At 38.0% G+C, this 19,693-nt stretch overlaps 2 protein-coding genes across 4 annotated transcripts; one reads left to right on the top strand and one right to left on the bottom strand.

Moving 5' to 3' along the window:
* Nucleotides 1-188: 188 nt before the first annotated feature.
* On the bottom strand, nt 189-4,700 carry LOC141901509 (battenin-like). Of its 3 annotated transcripts, XR_012618834.1 has the most exons (14): nt 4,420-4,700; nt 4,176-4,236; nt 3,701-3,797; nt 3,491-3,580; nt 3,235-3,314; nt 3,062-3,147; nt 2,900-2,972; nt 2,499-2,642; nt 2,115-2,385; nt 1,959-2,032; nt 1,375-1,468; nt 1,137-1,277; nt 897-990; nt 768-812 (listed from the first exon to the last, which is right to left on the bottom strand). XR_012618834.1 is itself a non-coding variant. In XM_074788794.1 (13 exons), the coding sequence occupies exons 1-13, from the start codon at nt 4,472-4,474 to the stop codon at nt 979-981; spliced, it is 1,278 nt and encodes a 425-aa protein (XP_074644895.1). In that variant the 5' UTR covers nt 4,475-4,700; the 3' UTR covers nt 189-978. The 3 variants fall into 3 exon arrangements, 2 of the variants coding, with proteins under 2 accessions (XP_074644895.1, XP_074644894.1); XM_074788794.1 differs by having other exon boundaries at nt 189-990; XM_074788793.1 differs by lacking the exon at nt 897-990 and having other exon boundaries at nt 189-812.
* LOC141901510 (monoglyceride lipase-like) lies at nt 4,611-19,305 on the top strand. The gene is made up of 8 exons (XM_074788795.1): nt 4,611-4,762; nt 13,176-13,288; nt 13,888-14,024; nt 14,504-14,620; nt 15,482-15,571; nt 16,196-16,248; nt 16,840-17,002; nt 17,603-19,305. The coding sequence occupies exons 1-8, from the start codon at nt 4,689-4,691 to the stop codon at nt 17,717-17,719; spliced, it is 864 nt and encodes a 287-aa protein (XP_074644896.1). The 5' UTR covers nt 4,611-4,688; the 3' UTR covers nt 17,720-19,305.
* The last annotated feature ends 388 nt before the right edge of the window (nt 19,306-19,693 follow it).

Genomic DNA, 19,693 nt, shown 5'->3' with positions numbered 1-19,693 from the left:
ATGCTGGGTAACACCATCAAACAAATCGTCATACCCGCTTTTGATACGAGAGGTTCTGTAACACCTGATCAATGGTGTATAAAACGAGGATCATGAAAGATTCAGGAATTTTTAGATAAATAAAATTTTCACCAATTAAAAGGAAATACGTCAACTTATTACCATTATGAAAATCAATTTATTTCCATAGATTGTACAACGATTTGGAAAATATAATTTTTCCAATTGTCAATAAAAAGATCTAAAACAATTAGATCTAAAACATCTCCCAATATTTTGAGACATTGTTTAGATTCAGCACTTTGAGTTCTTTTAAAAATTTTTCAATCTGCTTAAAACCTTTTATGTATAAATACAATTTAAGAGGGCACATCGTACAAAGACGTTAACAAGCTAAAAGCACCCATAAAATAAGTAATCTGTATGAAAAGATGATAGCAGTATTGCTATTTACACACGCACATGTACATGTACATTAGAATAAATGTATATGCTTGGAAAAATTAAAATCGGTTAAGAGTACTTATTTGGCTTAAATTCCTCCTACCTCTATGAAATATTAGTACAGTTACTTAACCTTCTCTGCAACTAGAATAGCATTTAACTAAAGAATATCTATCCTTTCACTCTCTGCAAGTCAACAGCTTCTAAAAGATGTTTCCTATAGCTTATTCCTGTATCAAATATCCTTATTTCTTTAAACTGCACAGGAAATTATGAACAGGAACAGACACAGCTGCAGCGATTGCGATACCAAACGAATCGGCAACACTGGCGACACCAATACTGTATTCACGATGTTCTTTCGGAATCTAAAAAATCATTTTGAGAAATATGCAATTAAAGAACATTAGATGCGATGCTTGTGTCTGATTCATTGAATCATAAGAGAATACCAGTTTTTCTATCATTGATTTGTGTCCATTAGGTTAAGAGCCAGTTTGATGTTTGCTTCTTTACTCTTCAATAGCACTGCATTTAAACTCTTAACTGCAAAAATTCTTACATTTAAATTCGTCCTAAGAAAACAATATGTTGCACTGTACCTTTTCCTTTACTCAGGTCTATAAACACGTGCCTAGCAAACTTACAAAAGATTTCGAAATATTTGATATATCCTGTGATAGACGAATTACCTCTTTTGAGATCATGTAGAATGTATTGACATAAGCACATCCTCCCAGTAAGCCTTCATATAAAATCACCGCAAATATGATCCATACGCTCGGAATATACTTGAAGAATACTTGAAACATCAATGGAATTATATTCAGACACTGAAATTCAAAAGAAAGTTTTTGTTCTAATTCATATTAGTTAAGAGAAAAATAGTTTTTAAACTGTAATTGTCGTTTTTTGTTAATTCTTACTTACCTGTAGAATTGCCATGATCCATATCTTACGAATTTGAAATAAATTCACAGATGATCTCGACAAAAACACACCAAGCTGATAATCAACTTGAAACCTACAAATTTCAGAACATGTTGAATATGAATCACAACAGGAGTGAATTTCCCCGCACATCAAACACAGGTGTAGGACGACTCACGACTGCCTACGATGTGACTTGATTGGTTGCAACTGGTCGAAAATGAATGCAATGAGCGACTAGTGTATAAGCAGCATAGGTCAGTTACCACTGGGAGAGGACACGGTCGAATTATAACAGAAAGTAGAGCCATTAGCAACTCCTTGCAACTAATTCGTCTGGCAGTTGCAAGGCGCATATTTCAAAGGACAGTGTGACGCGATAGATGCTGGTCATCACCGAAAATCGTGTTGCACCGAGTTGCAACCAGTCACAAGGCCGACCTACACCCAACTTTCAATCATTATTCCTGATATTTAGAATATTCAATAAAAATCACAACTGAATGCAAATTTGTCATTTAGGAAGGTCGTCAGAGGTATTTCGAATTGTAAAACCAATGAATCAGTCTATATAGTCTTCTTACCATCTATACTGCTCAGCAACACTTATCGTCTTTCCAGGAACTAACTCTGCTTTAGGTACGGCAATCAATTCATGCTGAAGTTCAGACACACCAAAGAATGTGAAAAGAATTAATTCGATCAATTGTGTCACTATTTCATACATTCATTGCACTTACCAGGCACTGATTTATGAAATATTCAGCAAAATAGACAGTACCGAGCGGTATCATCCATTTCAACAATGGTTTCAACAGATGTACTTTATCTCTGAATGAAAGCTGTTTGCCGCGTTCCATAGCATCTTTATCACTGATGTCACTATCGTCCAGAGACTCATCCTCAGCGAGACTGTCGTGTTTCAACAATGGCAGATCTTCATCACCACAGTCTATATGAAAATAGCCATGAGAATCGACTGTGGGCGGTTTAACGACTAAGACAAAATATCTGGAAAAAAATAGATAAGACCGATTGATAAGACCGGAGGAATCAAAAGTATTCACTTCATGCAACTAATGAGCAGGGAAATCTTGATTGTAGGAAAGACTGAAAAGACTTACGCAAATGCCAATATCACAGGTACAGCAAGCATGATGAATAGCGTGTCTCTGGGAGTGACACCAATTGACGTGAGACCAGCATACGACAGAGCCCCAAATATACCAGCACCACCAGTGCCTGATGACCAAGTCGACACTGAGTTCCTGAAGACAAAATTTACAAACCGGTGTGTAAAGTACAAACCGGTATGTTGTCAGTCATGGTATGGGGCTACTTTCGAAAACCAAAACAGAGATTTCAAACACCTGCTTATCATGATTTGTCATTGTGAAAAAGGATAAATAGATATTCAAAGAATTACAGGCCGCTGTTAATAATGCTATGAATAATAATAATGAATTATTATTTCATATTATCATTTAAAGATTATTTTCTTTTTTTCAACCATTCAGAATCTTACTTATCGAAATGAGATGACAAAGCAAGGAACGTTATTTCACCAAGACCACTGCTTATACTTGCACAAACAACACCTGGAAAGAATCATCAATATAATGACTGACCTTCATTACTACTATACTTGATACAGTAAAGACACTACTGCCCTTATTATCAATATTACCTAATAAACTGATCCAAACAGCACCGGATACAGCAACTATAACAAGACTAGCAGCAGCAAAAATGATAACTAAATTGACACGAATGCTGGAATAAAAAGAAAAAGGATTAGACAACTCATATTAGCGAGCGGGCTGATAATATGAATTTTTCAGGCCACCAGTATACACTTACAAATAAGGAAAACGTTGCATATAGAGTGGTGCTGTTATCTTGATGATCAAAGCCGGTAGAATATCAGCAAGCAGTATGGCCTAAAAATAAGAGAAAGATCTCAAGTGTCTCATAAAAAGTGCTTGTATTTACAAAATCATGGGTGATAGCAATACACAACTGAAACTACGATTCGCGATGAATCGGGAGGATAAAGAAATTACCCATTACTGAAATGCTCTCCAGCCGAACATAAGGTGTATAATATGATACATACCCCAGTTCCAATAGGATTACACTCCGGTATCAACTTCGAACTGTTGCCACTGGGACTTATCGTTACGGGGACTGTCGGTGCTACAGTTGTCTGAAAAAGTAATTGGCAGGCAAATGATGTATATGACTTAATGTTGTAGCATCATGATACACAATCTTGACCAAACATTGGACTTTTCAGTCAATGATTAGTCAATTGATATAAACTTACATTTGTTCCATTATCATTTCGTTCATTTTCTTTTAGTATATCATGAGCAGCACTTAACATAATCACATAGGCGAAATTATTGCACAATCCGAAAATCCTGAAAAAAAATAACATTAAATGATTATCGTCATAGGTTTTCTGAGTGAGTCTATGGTTAGCGCATATCATCAGGACTATAACATGAAGTTTCTTTGAATACTTAACCTGTTCACTACATTAGCAAAATTACGCTAACACTGTTATAAAATTTATCAAGTAGCGAAAGGGTTAAATACACGATTCTATGAATATCGGTCGAGTTAACCATGAATATCAGATGCTAATCAAGATTAAGTCGAGAAGGGAACTGGGTGGGTTGTGAGAGTTAACCATGAATATCAGATGCTAATCAAGATTAAGTTGAGAAGGGAACTGGGTGGGTTGTGAATTATCATTCACGACACAGGTCAGTTTACCGGGGTCTCAGTCAACTCACCAAAATGCTACAAGATTCCTGATTTTCGTCCATTTTTGAGGTGTATATATTTGTGTAGAATCTAGATTTAAAAAATATAAAGAGTACAATAATAACAAGTCAATTCAGCACAAAAGTTCATTTGAATTGAAATTGTGAATTGAAAAACACTTGCGTTCATAATCTCTAGCAAAAATGTCAATAATCTTATGATTTGAGATAAAATCTTTCTTTGTATAGAGATCAATAGTAGTGAATAAATTACCGGTTAAATCATCGGCATCATCCATTGTTTCCTTGATTTGAAAGTTATTTCTCATAACTATGCTTTTGTTGTTCGTCCGACATTTTGTTTAATCACATGATCCATTACTGTCATCTAGAATATGGGTGGCTCCGAGAATATTCCAAAGCCAACCCGTCAGATGGCGGTAGCGGACGGTCAACGCGGCCAAAACTTTATCAACTGTCACTGTGCGCACACGCTGCACAAGGGTTTCACTTCAGCATTGCCTGCAGCGTCTCGGGGACACGATGGCCAAGATAAAGAACGAAGATGGATTAGAACTGTACTGTCACATGTGGAAACCTACGAATACTGAACCAAGGTAATACAACGTTTACTTTACGAGGTGTCACACGCCAAGTTGTCGACCACACAACTTTCGAATTTTTTACCTGTCCTAATTTTTGACCCATTGGTAACCAACAAACCTGTCTGTCAGTGTCAACTAACTATAATGTAATTAGTAGCATATTGGAAATTAGTGTTCGCTGGTGTGTGTCAGAGATAGTCATTAACCTGTCTGTTGTTTAGTTTCCCTGGTTTGATCGGATATTTTCAAAAACCACAGCCCACACTCCCATTCATTCACAGGGACTTGTCACAATTGATAGTGAATGAATAAAACCAATATCAATGACCAGGTCCACTATCCCTGTATAATATAAAAAAACAAGGGTGGCAACAAATTTTCAATCTGACAATGACTTCTCCACTTCAATCGACTGTAATTCCAAAAATTCTCAACCGATTCACATGAAATAAGCTTTAATACAACCTAGAAGACTTTCTGCTTCCAACGAGCCTTTAACCACCACTCTAGGACAATTATCTCACAACGAAATCACCGTTTTTTGACGAGAGATAGCTCAAATTGGAGGTGTACCGATTCTATGGTGGACAGCAAAATGGTCGTATTTTTCACTTCAAACGATGATTTCTATGTGAAATAACTATGTGAGATAACCCCAACAAACCATACATTTTTTAAAACTACGCGGTCATACCTGTACGCTTATCTCATTTATTTGTATAATCCACGCGATGGGTGAGCTCGCAAGCTCAAAATCGAACAAATATACGAAAAAGTCACCTCGCACTATCGCGCTAGCGGCCATTAATCACGTGACGTGCAGGTTCGGGCTATGTTAATAGAACCGCGACAAGTCTACGTCTGAAGACTTGAAAAAAGGAAATATTTGCTAATAATACCACCCCTCAGACGAATGTTGCACTATATTTTCATAATACGGATATTTTATTAATTAACAGAACTTTTAATAAATTTTGTAATGTTTTTCGAAATCTCTAAGCCAATCAATGCGCGTGAAATATTTAGCCCGTTACTACGATATCACGTGATTAATGGCCGCCCAGTTGATGACAAGTTGAACGCCGTGTTCGTCCTCATTTTCGATTTTGAGCTTGTGAGCTCACCCATCGCGTGGATTATACAAATAAATGAGATAAGCGTACAGGTATGACCGCGTAGTTTTAAAAAATGTATGGTTTGTTGGGGTTTTCTCTAAGATCTCACATAGAAATCATCGTTTGAATTGAAAAAAACGACCATTTTGCTGTCCACCATAGAATCGGTACACCTCCATTTTGAGCTATCTCTCGTCAAAAAAAGGTGATTTCGTTGTGAGATAATTGTCGGAGAGTGGTGGTTGTAGGCTCGTTCGAAGCAGAAAGTCTTCTAGGTTGTATTAAAGCTTATTTCATGTGAATCGGTTGAGAATTTTTGGAATTACAGTCGATTGAAGTGGAGAAGTCATTGTCAGATTGAAAATTTGTTGCCACCCTTGTTATTTTATTATACAGTTGCAGGGATACTGGTACCCCCATCATTGGTCTCATCCATTATCAGTCGTGACAAGTCCCTGTGCATTCATTATTACCGGTATTATTGGCATTATAAAAGGGGCCCTTATAAAAGCTTTCCACCGGCACCAATGAAACTAAAAAAATATTGATGGACTTGAAATGATTGGGGAGGCTTTTCTTAAAGACTTTGAATTTATTTAGGCCCACGTGACCCCGGATGGGAATTCGGATAAAGATACATTGTTTGATTTTGGAGGTCATTTTGGATGCCTACCCGTAAATTGTCAATTTATGGCCTACACTCATGGCGGATGCGGTTTTTTTTTGCAATTCACACTATTTACTAAACAGACTTTGTTTAAGCCACCAGTTCTCTCGATTGCTTAATTGGATAATAATGTAATAGGTAAAAACTACTAAGTGGCCGATCCGATGCAAAATCAGTTTTTTGAAATACGCAGGATTTGCTGGATACCTTTGTTATGAAACGTAGGCCTACAAAGGAAATCCCCGGCCCTATGTAGCGAGAAAATTGAACAGGCTGAAAATTACTATTATATCGTAAAGCTATGTGGAATTATACCGGCTTCACTTGAACTGTGGTGAACAGAGAAAATACTGGCTTGATTTGATATTGAGCGTAAAAATAGCTAAATTATCAGGATTATATGGGTTCCAGCTGGCCATGTTCTCAAGGCGATTATTTATCATGACAATGACGATTCCTCAAAAGCCAGAGGATTATTTAACGTACAGAATAATTCGAAGATGATACTTGGTCTTATTTGAAATAATGAAAGGAGAACAGATTGAAATCATCGAAAATATTCACCGATCAAGTCCAATCATCATTTGACAATTGTAACATGTCCTGAAAATCAGTACATTTGCTTTCTCAAACACAATAATATATCATATTGTATCGTATGGTATCGTGCTTTGCAACCAAAGGGGTAGAGGGCCATAGGCCTATAGAGTCCATCTGAATCCATCTTGAGTACTGATGTCAAGTCGAGTTAGGCTTCTTCCATTGTAAAGGTCAAAGGTTGTTCTAGTTTTAGTTAGGGTACTGATGTGTTGTAACTGAACTGATGTAAACAACGGCTTTTCAAAGCTATCATATCAGAGAGCTGTATCTTTGTATCATTCTATTATTCAAAATAAACTACCATACTAAATATACCACACCACACCATACAACACCATACCATAGAATCTAGGCCTATATGAAAAATGTACGTGCTCTGTGTTGATATGAGATCAGAAATATTTGTCAAATTTATTTCCTGGTTGGACTCAGATAAATGGAATGTAGAAGAAAGAAGGAAATGGAAGAGTTTTTTTAACTCGCTAAAAAACTCGCATAGCCTAAAACTTTGTAAATGCCCTCCTTAAAGAATTCGACTCTGTTTAGCAATCATAAATTGTTGCAAAGTGTTTGCAAGTTGTACGTTCATCCGTGTTCTAAACTTCAAACTAATTCAACGCATCAATCTAAATAGGATGTATTCAATAGATTCTTCTGAATCATGCGCTTCAACTGCCGGATTATAGCGTGATATTATTCTCTAGTTACAATTTCCCTTATGAACCGGACCGGATGTCGAGTGACATCAATTTTTTCGAGATTTTGTCAGCTAGCTAGTCATATTTGGTTAAAAAGACGCGTTTTTTATCCGCATATGCATTTCATCAAAGGAATGTCGTCTGGGGGCCTTAGGCTTCTGCGTCCATCTAAAATACTGTTTGAGGCTTTGGTCAAATAATGAATTTCGCTAAATACTGTTTCTTGCGTTTGTTGATTGTGTAAGAAGGGAAAGATGTATTTCTTATCAGTCGACCAGCTTTTGATAGACATTCATTTGTGGGGCTATTGGCATTATTACCTTTCATAGATTAAAGCTTGCTGCTGGTGTGGTTTATTCGTGAATACTTTTTGCAGGAGGTAATTTCTGTTTTCACGTTTGAAAAATTTTTCAGGAAAAACCTGTTTAGCGTCTTAGTTTTTACTGCAATCTTGATATTTCTATTTGATCTTCATTTCATTTCCGCCAACCTTAATTTCTGGATGTAGAAAATTAGTGTCATATTTTAAGACCATTCAAACACTATTCATGAATGATTCATATAGCTTCGACAAAATCAATGTTGGCATCAATTTTATGCGGAATATTTAACTTACTAGAATTTCAATATGGATTTGCATACCATACCTATATGTCAGATATCCATCATTATTGCTAATGTACGCATAATCGTGTAGCACTTGACGGCGATATTATATCGACTGAACACAGACAGTTCTTCCATTTGTTTCTGTTGTCAGTAAATCGTTAACAACAATTCCACCATTTTTCATCGGGGAAAAGTTGAAAGACACACCGTGTTCACACTCGTTTACAGACAGCAGGCGTATTGAAACAAATGAATGAAAAATGGCTATTGGTTCTAGATTTCTTTGAGGCTTCTTCCGACAGTGCTTCACGTGAAAAATGTACTTTTCATCAGATGCGTCATAAGCATCAAATATTCCTTTCTCAGAATTGCAATTATTATACAAAGACAAATCACTTGTCGCGTGAAATAATCAGGATCTAAAAGAGAGTAATGCAAAAATCCGGGGTGTTGCAGACCTCAAACCTAAATAAAGAAAAAAAAGCCAGATTTTAAACCTTCTCTGCGCTGGGCTAGTGGTGAGGAGGATGAGCGTCCAGCTTATGTCGCCCAAAATGATCCTATTCAATTTGTATCTGCTTCTGGAGGACGGAATCTGTAGTTGAGCGCCCATATTGGTGCAATCTGAGGGTATAGGAACTCATCAGACACTGAAGCGAGAGGCATGCGAACAGATCCACTAGGATATCAGGACCGCTCGAGCCTGGTAAAAAAAAACAATTGGAATATAAATTCTTAATCAACAACATGTAGAATTATCGATGTAGAAAAATTTGTCTTATTCCAAGAGCAAAAAATGTTAATAGGAAAACAGAACCAATGTGCAGCTAGCATTCTACCAATCGGTGGATATCACATGAGGGCATCGAGTATAGCTATATTGCATATATGACGGAAAAGATATATACTACAGCTAGCAGGGGACACTTAGTAAAAGCATTGACGCATATAATATCATCATCCGGTTTACTTTACTGTGTTTTCGGTCCCTTAAGAACGTTTCGACATCCCGCAATCGGGTGAGTGACTAATTCGTCATCAGACGATAGTCGATTTTCTCATCACCTCGCTGTTATTCACCGTGTGCTGTAGATGATATTTCCGTCAGTATCGTCATGTCCCTTATATATGTATATGTGTCTGAATCGCGATTTTCTGCGTTCGTTCGGCGTCGAGAATTACCGAGACGCGGAATGCCTCGCATACTGATTCATGCCATCAAGTGGCAATTTGGTTTTCGTCGGTGAACGTTTTGTTACCAGAAAAAAAACCGCGCGTCTACTGCTGATCGTAGATGCGTGAAGAATGACGATGGCGTTACTGATGATGGCGTTATTACGATGTATTCAAAAAAAGAACAAATTAGCGCTATTTCGAATATCTTGCAAGCCGGTCGTCAGTTTAATTGATTCAATCATGCGTTCAACTCATTGAGATATTATACAAATAGCTAGGCTATTTTTGTAAAACATATTCGCTGCATTATTCATCTTTTTTTTAAAATCGTGTTCCCACTGTTCATTCGGAGGCCCTTTCGATTGTTCTAAATGCATGTTTTATGGATTATTCATTTCAGTTTTTAGTCTTCATATGTTCCTTTCTTCAAACGTCACCATTTGCGGATATAGGCCTAATGCCTGCAGAAAGATGTTTATATGATCATGGTTAGGCCTAACTTATTCTAAAAACCTAAAAAAATCTCTAACTTCAAATCCTGACTCCTTATTTTTCACATTTATTTATTTGATTTTCTTTTCGATATCGAATTTCGCCATTTTTGCATTCGAGGTTTTATAAGCTGCGATCACACAAAGCATTTTTCGCCCTGGTCAAATTTGGTCCGGGACAACTGTGCCAAATGAGCCCGTGCCTGTTTGGCTTGAGCCAAATTTTAGCACGGGTCAATCAGTGTGTGAATGGCAACTGGTTCCGGAAGTGATTCACTTCGCTTTGTTAAAGCATTGTTTAGTATCGAGTGAGTGGTTTGCGTGTGAACACGCTCTCTAATATACCGCAGGCCTAATGTGACTGATCCGTGCCGATTTGGGCCGCGCCAAATCGTTCTGTCCGATAGGGGCTTTAAGGCGGGCGTATGTCGGCCTTGCGACGGCTTGCGACTCACTGCGACGTGATTCACTGCGACCACCAGCGACGATCGCGTCACAACGACTCACCGACCTACGCTACCTTGTGACTGCCAGCGACGGGTTGCGACTGCCAGCGACGCCAGTCGCAATGAGTCGCACATGTTCTACTTTCTGCGACGCGACGCAACTGACCTGCGTGCTGTTGCGACTGGCAGCAACTAGTCGCACACAGTCGCTGACAACTGCATCGCAACCGACTTGCGCGGTCACTTGTGACGCAACGCGACGATCCCGTCGCGTCGCAAGGCTGACCTACGCCCGGCTTTAGACCCACCAGTTGGTATTTCTGTCGGGAATACGGTAATCATTCGTATCGTAGTGAATGTAATTACATCATCGCTGACCACGTATTCCTTGTGAAGAGTAATCATTCGATTTTATTAAGCGCTTTAATAACGTTGTCAGAATCGTGCGTCCTTGGTCATTTCGCAATAACCCGAGTTCTGATTGAAGTTGTCCGTATGTCAATGAATATTCACTGGATGTCATCAGATTAAGCAGGCCTACCTTAGTTTCAGTTAGCAACTCTTATCAGTTGTATAGAAGTTTCGACGAATTCGTAAATGGAGTTGGTGACGTGTCAAATATGAAAGCGAGGATACACGCAGTCTATGGTCGCTGAATCTCGTGATGCCATTGCGGTTTGAATCCCTCTGTCAGGGTGGCCATTTACCCGAAATCAGGGAAATTTCTTAAAAAAAGTCTGGGAATAGGCAGGGAATTTTGTGAAAAAGCTAAAAATCAGGGAATAGCTGGGGAAATAGAGATGAGATTGCTAGAATCGCGCGTAAAATCAAAGGGTTTCCATTCTGTTTTTACCGTTGACTGTGTTCGTTTATTGGATTCTTAGCAAATAAAATCAGGGAAAAACAATATTCTTGTCAGGGAAAAAGCAATTCATATAAAAGTGGCCACCCACCAGTCTGCGATGAGAAATTGTGGTCTTTTTTTGTTTTTCTTTTTTGTTCATCTTTCTCGCATACATGTATTTCAACATTAGGCGCGTTCACACGACGAAATTTAGACCGGTCTAAATTTGGTCCGGTCCAATTTAGACCGGACCAAGCATTCACACGGGCAAACATACCGTTCCAAATTAGACCAGTCTACTTTAGACCGGTCTAATTTGGCACGGTCTGAAAGAGCAAACCAGGTCCGGACCAAATTTTGGACCGGTCTAAATATGCATGTGTGGACAGAAACTAGTACCAGGTCCGGTCTAAATCGTAATTCTGAATCTCTGCGGTAGATGTCGCAACCTCTGCAGTAGAGTGTGAGTCCAGTTTATTAAGTTTTAAATGCTTTTATTACCGTTTATGTAATTATTTTTAAGTACTCTTTTTCCTCCCTATTCAATGGAAATGTTTGGAGCGTAATTCGTATTCGCATATCGCGATCATCATCCGTTTTACTGCCGTGCTTTGAACCGTGTTTAAACGACACTTAGAGTATCAGCATGATAGAATAAAATCGAATTCGCAAAAATGTATAAACGTGACATAGGATCGAATTGGTCAAATAATGTCTTGCTCTACTTGGAATCTGGAAGCAAGACTTCATCCAGGCGCAATTAATTATTTAGCAGATGGCGACATCTTGAGGGCCCGATGACAAGCGATTTTATCACCGCATTTCAAAACGCCGTGTGAACGCTCACCAAAATTTGGTCCGGTCTAAATTTGGACCGGACCAGGTACGGACCCATTTAGACCGGTCTAACTAGTTGTCGTGTGAACGCGGCTATTGTCTGTAAGTTGCATCATTTATTGACTTGTGATCGTACTAGTGGTTTTAAATGTTCGAAAGTCGATTGTCATTAAACGTACTCATCTCCGAACGGGGAAAAACCAATTTCGCGTCGTCGAACCGTTGACGGACTGCTTGTTTATAGTATCGGCTAATTTCGTTATAGGATATTCCCTTAACACCAGTCGACGCGGATATCGGCGTTCGAATTAAGTGGTTTGTCGATGATGTTGCGCTCATCGTTCACTGGGAAATAAATTGATAATTCAATGACGGGTAAAATGTTGCAGACTCAACCGTTTCGGGAGTTAGTTAATCATTACAGGCGGGATGTACCGCCGCGAAATTACCGATATACCGCCAGCGGCCGAATCATCTGATGTTTGACGAGGGGGTATTCATTTCTATGCGCAGGGGAAGATGAGCTGTCTTGTCAATATCGTGATTTAAGCAGCGCACTTCAAACATCTTGCGTTAACGCTTATTTAACAAAGTACTCGCTTGACAGTTGGGTAGAACTTGCGTTCTAGGTGCTCGATGAAGAAATCTAAAAAAAAATAAGTAACCCTAAATGGATGAGATAATCATCCTCCTGCTTTTATAGCAGTAATGGAAAGTGATAAAAAAGTATAATTTTCAAATTATGTCATAAAATGCTTTCTACGTTGGTGACAGTAATTAGGCCTATCAAAAGGCGTTCGGGTAATTATAACGATAAACATTCTCGTTCCATAGATACACGTCTAGGTTAGCTAGCTCGATGAAGAAATATTTCAATGCCGTCTGGCCTCAATAAGAAATTAAACGTAATTTCATTGTTATGATCTGATTTATGTTTTTCAGGGCATTGGTATTTTTGTGTCACGGTTTTGCGGAGCATGCCGGTGGTCTGTACGATACGTTCGTATCCCAGCAACTGTTGACTGATGGCTATTTGGTTTTCGCGCACGACCATGGTAAATGTTTATTTCTTAAAGTTCAGCGTACAACTTCCCGACATAGCCAGTTAAAAATTGCAAAATACGGCCAATTCTGATTATGAAATAAAAATAAAGTTCGGCATACATTTTGCCAGTTAAAAATTGCCAAATACGGCCAATTCTGATTATGAAATAAAAGCAAAGTTCGGCATACATTTTGCCAGTTAAAAATTGCAAAATACGGCCAATTCTGATTATGAAATAAAAGTAAAGTTCGGCATACACTTTGCCAGTTAAGAATAGCAAAATCCGGCCAATTCTGATTATGGAATAAAAGTAAAGTTCGGCATACACTTTGCGGACTCATGAAATGCAAGCGCATTCTCCTGATGAATTTTTCCTTCAACGTATTTATCAGATTCCGTTGTTGCCTTTGGTTACCGATTACGGTTTGTGAAAATTACGATAACCAAATCACTCCCCGTTGGCCGAATAATGTATGATATTCATGTTCGGTGCGAATTTGTTGGGAAGTTGAAGTGAATAATTTAAAATCGTGATGGATCGTCGCCGTCTAATTCTCTATGAAGTGTAAGCGAAATGTAATACGCGAGCTTAATTGACTATATTTCTAGTTGGTCATGGAAGAAGTGAAGGCGACCGAGTTCACATCGACCATTTCAAGCAGTATTGCAACGACGTACGGCAACACGTCGCGCAAATGAAAGAAAAGCACCCCGGTTTGCCGACGTATATTTACGGACACTCGATGGTATGGATTTTAGTTACGTTGATCGAGACAATCGATCTCACGACCTCATAGCCTGCCATGTCTCTGGGGGCCTGCCATGTCTCTGGAGTTTGATTTTTGAAAGTGGACCTTTTTGTAACTTGCCCACGGAAATGTCGGGTCCATGTAGTTTAGCGCAGAAAATGTTTGAAAAATTAGATCCAATCAGGACTAATTTTTAAACTTCTCTAGCATATTTGGGGTGAATATTTTGCTTTTATCCCTTCAATTTGGCCTCAAATCAAATAAATTTGGAAGCATGTGCATATTTTGAATGGAAACAAATGAAAAGTGTTACCAATGACTGAATCTTTTGAGGTTGATCCCCAAACTTTCTTATGGCCGGAACATCAGTGAGCGCGGGGGGAGGGGGTATTTCAAACGCTGGCTGCTTTTCTCCAAAATCCTTGTCATGAAACTATTTTTGATTTGATAATAGTCACATTTGATTTGTTTTGCAGGGTGGAGCCATCGCCATACGAACTGCTATGATGTATAAAGGTTTATTCGATGGTGTTGTATTAACAGGCCCGGCTGTTACTCCCGCGCCAGATGCACTTTCCTGTTTACAGCTTAAGGTAAAAATTTCCTGTTCACCGAGCGTGACGCGACGAAATCACATACCGTAAATACACCATCATATATTATGATTACCGTCCCCGTGAAATCCCTGAATGCGATACAGTTGTACACCAATAATCATGATTTGTTGAAATTTCGACAAACAATGTAAGCTCATTTTGTTCATAATATCAAAAAACATGCTGTTGCATTCACTATCAGAGTGCTGACCGGCTAGCGGGTTCGAGTCCTGCTGGCTGCTGACAGCGTATCAGTGTCATTACATTGTCCCGTCGTGAGGTTAAATGAATAATCCGATAGGGTTAGTCTTGAAAAACCAAGATTCAAAAGACATAAAGCAAAAACAAACAAACAAACAAACAAGAACCAAACTTAAGTAAAATCTTGGTTGTGCACCCAAGCTAGTATCATTGGATCCTCAGATGTCTGAGGTGTTAATTAAACGGATATCTGATTTGGCTGTCCGGCTGGTTAAGTGGTTCTATTTCTGATGTAGGCATGTAAATTGATCTGATTAAGATTATTCTCATTGATTGATAATTCGGTCAATTACTGCGCTCAATTTGGCTTTCATTTTATCATAAATCATTGAATTTGAGGTATCGACCATAAATTGATTGCTGTCAATTAAAAGTTAGAGCTAGACTGGTATCTCAAGCAAGAACCATATTTAGTATTGTTTAAGATAAACTGATTATTAGATTAAACTGATCTAGATTGTTTTCAAATACATGAATATGAATATGAGGCGTATCTTACTACCATCCACAGATCAAATGAATGTCTACAATACATTGACTCTGTGACCCTCCAAAGTCCTAAGTACAGCACTCGATAATGATAATATCCTATTTCAGTTATATTTAGCCAGGGCGTTGTCACTATTTTGGCCTCAACTACAGATGGACAAGTTAGAAAGCGATTATGTCTGTCGCGATAAGGACGTGGTATGTATATGAATGATATTGATATTGAGAGCCAACACTTGTTCTGTCAGAGTGCTTTAAAAATCGAAAATGTTTGAGAGTGTAGGGTCCATTCATTTATTAGGTAACGCATAAAATTCCAAAAATATTCTATAAATTCCATCCTCCTGTAAGCATACATTATTTTACAGCCACCCTGCATACGTATGTAAGAAAAAACTTAGATTGGTACCATTCAAATGAATTTGTTAATTTGAGGTATTTATGGCTTCAAACAGGCGAGTATTGTGTGGCGATGGTCAGAAGCATCAGATTTTCCTAGAACCAGGAAAATGCCTTTACAGCCCTACATGATCGTCGAATTTTGTATTGATCTTAGATCGGTAGCGCTGAGTATCGTAACATAATTATTAGTTTTCGATGTATTGGCTTCATCGCATAGCTGTATAATGTCGGTAGTTTGTTGTCTCAGAAATTCTTCGTGCAATAGATACTTACGTACGTAAACATATCATTTAACCCCCCTCCCCCACACAGATTCGTAAGCATCATATGACACCCCCTCCCCAAATGTGCATAAGTAATAAATGAATGGTCCCCTGTATCTTTTCTCGTACATTGTCACTGAATATTTGTATTTTCAAGGTCGCTGCTTACAGAGCAGATCCACTCAATTGGCACGGAGGAATGAAAATCAAGTACGTATTGGTATTGGTGTACTGGTAATTGTTTTATGAATATTTCACTTGTGTAGTTGAAAACGTCGTGCAGACGCGCACTTCAAAAATCGTAAAATGTATTTCATTTATTTGAAATGCCGTATCGATTAAATCTTGTGTCGTTTTGTTGATTTAGAAAAACATTCGAAAGTTATTGGAAAACCGGTGAAGTAGATTATTCCTGTTACCGTCCCTTTCCCTGATGTTTTTCGAGTGAACTGAAGCCAGGAACCAAACTATAATGATAGCGTGGAACAATTCAAACTGAACTGAACTTTCACATTTATAAATTATGCTATAAGGCTAACCAAAAATGATACCTTGTTTCTCCGCAGCGGATTTGTGGTGGGTCATTTTGTAAAATGCAATAAAATTTGTAATCGGTTCATTTCTATAGCTGCTGGGTTTGTTACGGTAAAATTGATCATGATTTTGAAAAAAAGTAATGTACAGGGTAGATACTGGTAGGCGGCCGGCTGGGTCAACTATTGAGCTTAGCAAAAAGGAGAAACAAGGTATCAATTTTTTTAGCCGAATCATTTAATCATTGATTGTGTATTATTTTCATAGATGGGGTCTAGCCATGTTCGAATGTTTCAACTTCATTAAAGATAACCTTGATAAAGTAGACTTTCCAGTATTGATTCTGCACGGCGGCGATGATCATATCTGTGATGTGGCAGGCTCGCAGTTGCTTCACGATTCGGCAACATCAAAGGACAAAACGCTTAAGGTACCTTGTGGCTGTCCGTCGTGCATTTCTGAATTTTGCTCATCTCTGACAAACAGGGATTGATAATCTTCATGAGACAAAAATGAAGTTGATTTTGTTACTTTCTGAGCAACCTGTAATGAAACCAATCTAGACTTTCACCAACTATTGATTTATAATTTATTGAGAATTCTAGTCCGGACCTAATGGCAGTTGTGATAGGTGAACAAGCGGTGTGGGCGAGTGGTTAGAGCGTTCACCTCTCGAGAGCCAGGTCCGTGTAGTGTCTCGGCTCATTGCCCCTTTTCACCTAGGAGCAAATGGTTAGAGTTATAGTATAGTCGGGGGGGGGAGGGGTAATAATACCTATTTAATGGAGAACACCTTTGAACATTGTATCACAGCGAAAAGGGCACTTATAGAAACTGTATTACTATTGCTATTAGGTGGCAGATTTTGATCAGAATTGCCTTGTGGTACGCTACATTTTAGCCTACTTGGAACTTAAGTCCTAGCAGGCAATGGTGTTCCTGGACCCTTAGTTTAATGATGGCGTTACGTGAGTGAAAGAATCTTAAATCCCCGTTGCCTGTATTCAAGAGTATTATTCATATTTTTCAGATATATGAAGGACTTTATCATCAATTACACGCGGAACCCGATGGAGACAATATTAAAGTGATGAATGACATTCGCGCTTGGATTAAAGAACGACTCCCCAGCGCTACCGAACAATGACACAAACACGTTTCCATTAGATAATTGATGATAAAAACTGCTCACTTTCCACTTAGGCCTTCTGTATTCAGTGAATTTGTGTAATTTTACCAATGTCTTCTCTGTTGGAACAAAATGCTTCATCGCCAGAATGGTTGATAGGTGGTTCCGTGGCTGGACAGTGTCAGCTTTGAAAAGGTTTTAGATATAATGTTCTAGGCTCCAAGGATAGGTGGGTGATTTCACCTCGAAATATTTGGCTTAAAAAATGATGCCTAAATTTCTAAAAGTGATGTACCGGGTATCTTTTCAAAATCATCAAATGTTTAATTTGAAAAAAGTATTTTTACACTTTAGGTAATAATCAATCGTAATTCTTTTTCGTCAAGATGTGAGGTTGAAAGTTCAATCTCATTTGTTTAGTTTTTTATGTGAAAATGACATAATAACATGATCTCTGATAAATATAGTATATTTCTCTGTATATTTGTTTAATGAATGATTAAGTTTACAATATACATGAATATGGTCTGGTTGTAGCTAGAATTATTGCAAGATCAATTTCAGGGTTTGAAAATCTGGTACATACATTCCTTGAAATATCCTGGATATGGTTGAACAGATAAACTAATACTTTGTACTGGAAATTCAAAATTCTAAGCTCTGGTAAAGTATGTGAACACCGATTGTTCTTAGAATATCCAGTATTCCGATAACCCCCAATGAATAGATCCGCCATTTTGTTGTTGGCAGGGGTGGCATGCATAAGGACAGTCAGAAAGTGTTGCTATTTTGGGAATCTCAACAAGTGTTGGTATTTAGAAAAAATCTCTTATTCATATGCACCACATGTATTTATACAGTGAACTCCGCTCAAATCATATCTTTTGTACAATAAAAATGTGTCTTACTCGAGGGATATCCAAGTTTGATGATTTATGACTCATTAGGGTTCAGGGACGGATTCAGCCTACTGCGGTACCCCTTCAGCTGTTCCTTTGTATGAATGAAGCTTATGTAACGATCCACTTATTTCGGATGTATGAAAAATTCATTAGTCTCCACAAATGCTCAGATTCTATCTGAAGGTGGTAAAATTTCAAAATTTTCTCTGAGAGGACTCCCACACAGCCCTGTCGTGCCGTTTTACTGGACTGAGCAACGCTCAGGGAATTTAGGCTGAATCCTCCCCTGGTGTGAGAAATAATATTTCAACAGATATCTGAATTGATTGAATCCGACTTGAACTGAACCTGTATGTGTTTAAATGTAAACAATGGTTTTAGATAGAGATAGAGCCATTATTTTGTCAGCTTTTTCATATCAACACAGCTGTAATAATTGCGCTTCACTTCTCACAATTGAGTAAATATTTCTGTTCTCAGTTCTTATAGTTAATATCGATTCAGATGTTTGTTATTCTGAAATTATTGAATGCACAGAAATTACCGTACATTTACGAAACGTTTTTATCTGGTGGTTATTGCAGATGATATATTGCAGATTAATGCATTAATTGTTACTTAATCAATCATGATAGCTGTTCCACTCTAGTTTTTTTAAGACGGGGTCCAACATGTATGTTAAGATTTTTCAAATAAAGTTAAATGTGTAATATAGGTACGTTGTTGTTCTTTTTTGCATAGAGGATGGAGAAATTTCCAGTTTCTAGGCGCCATTTTGTGGCGGTCCCTCGAGGTCCCCATTGTTGCGATAATTTGCACTAATTTTTAAAACATATGTTTAGTTTGAATATCAAATAGCTCTGCAGTCCCTTGCTCGATGAACTTAATTGATACACTATTTTAAAAGAAATCAAATGCAGATATTTGCCGGTAATTCTTGGATTTTCTTAACGCAACAATTGACGATAGCAGTGACGATGTAAAACCAAGGACCGCATATTTAAACCGTGCGTCAAAAATGCGATTGTTATAGATTTTGAAATATGTAAGTGGTTATTAAAGCTAGATTTCCATATTTTCCACTTTTACT

This window comes from Tubulanus polymorphus, chromosome 3 (assembly GCF_964204645.1).
Source record: "Tubulanus polymorphus chromosome 3, tnTubPoly1.2, whole genome shotgun sequence".
Lineage (NCBI taxonomy): Eukaryota > Metazoa > Nemertea > Palaeonemertea > Tubulaniformes > Tubulanidae > Tubulanus > Tubulanus polymorphus.
Note: the sequence above shows the minus strand (reverse complement) of the source record. Positions and strands in the feature narration are given on the sequence as shown.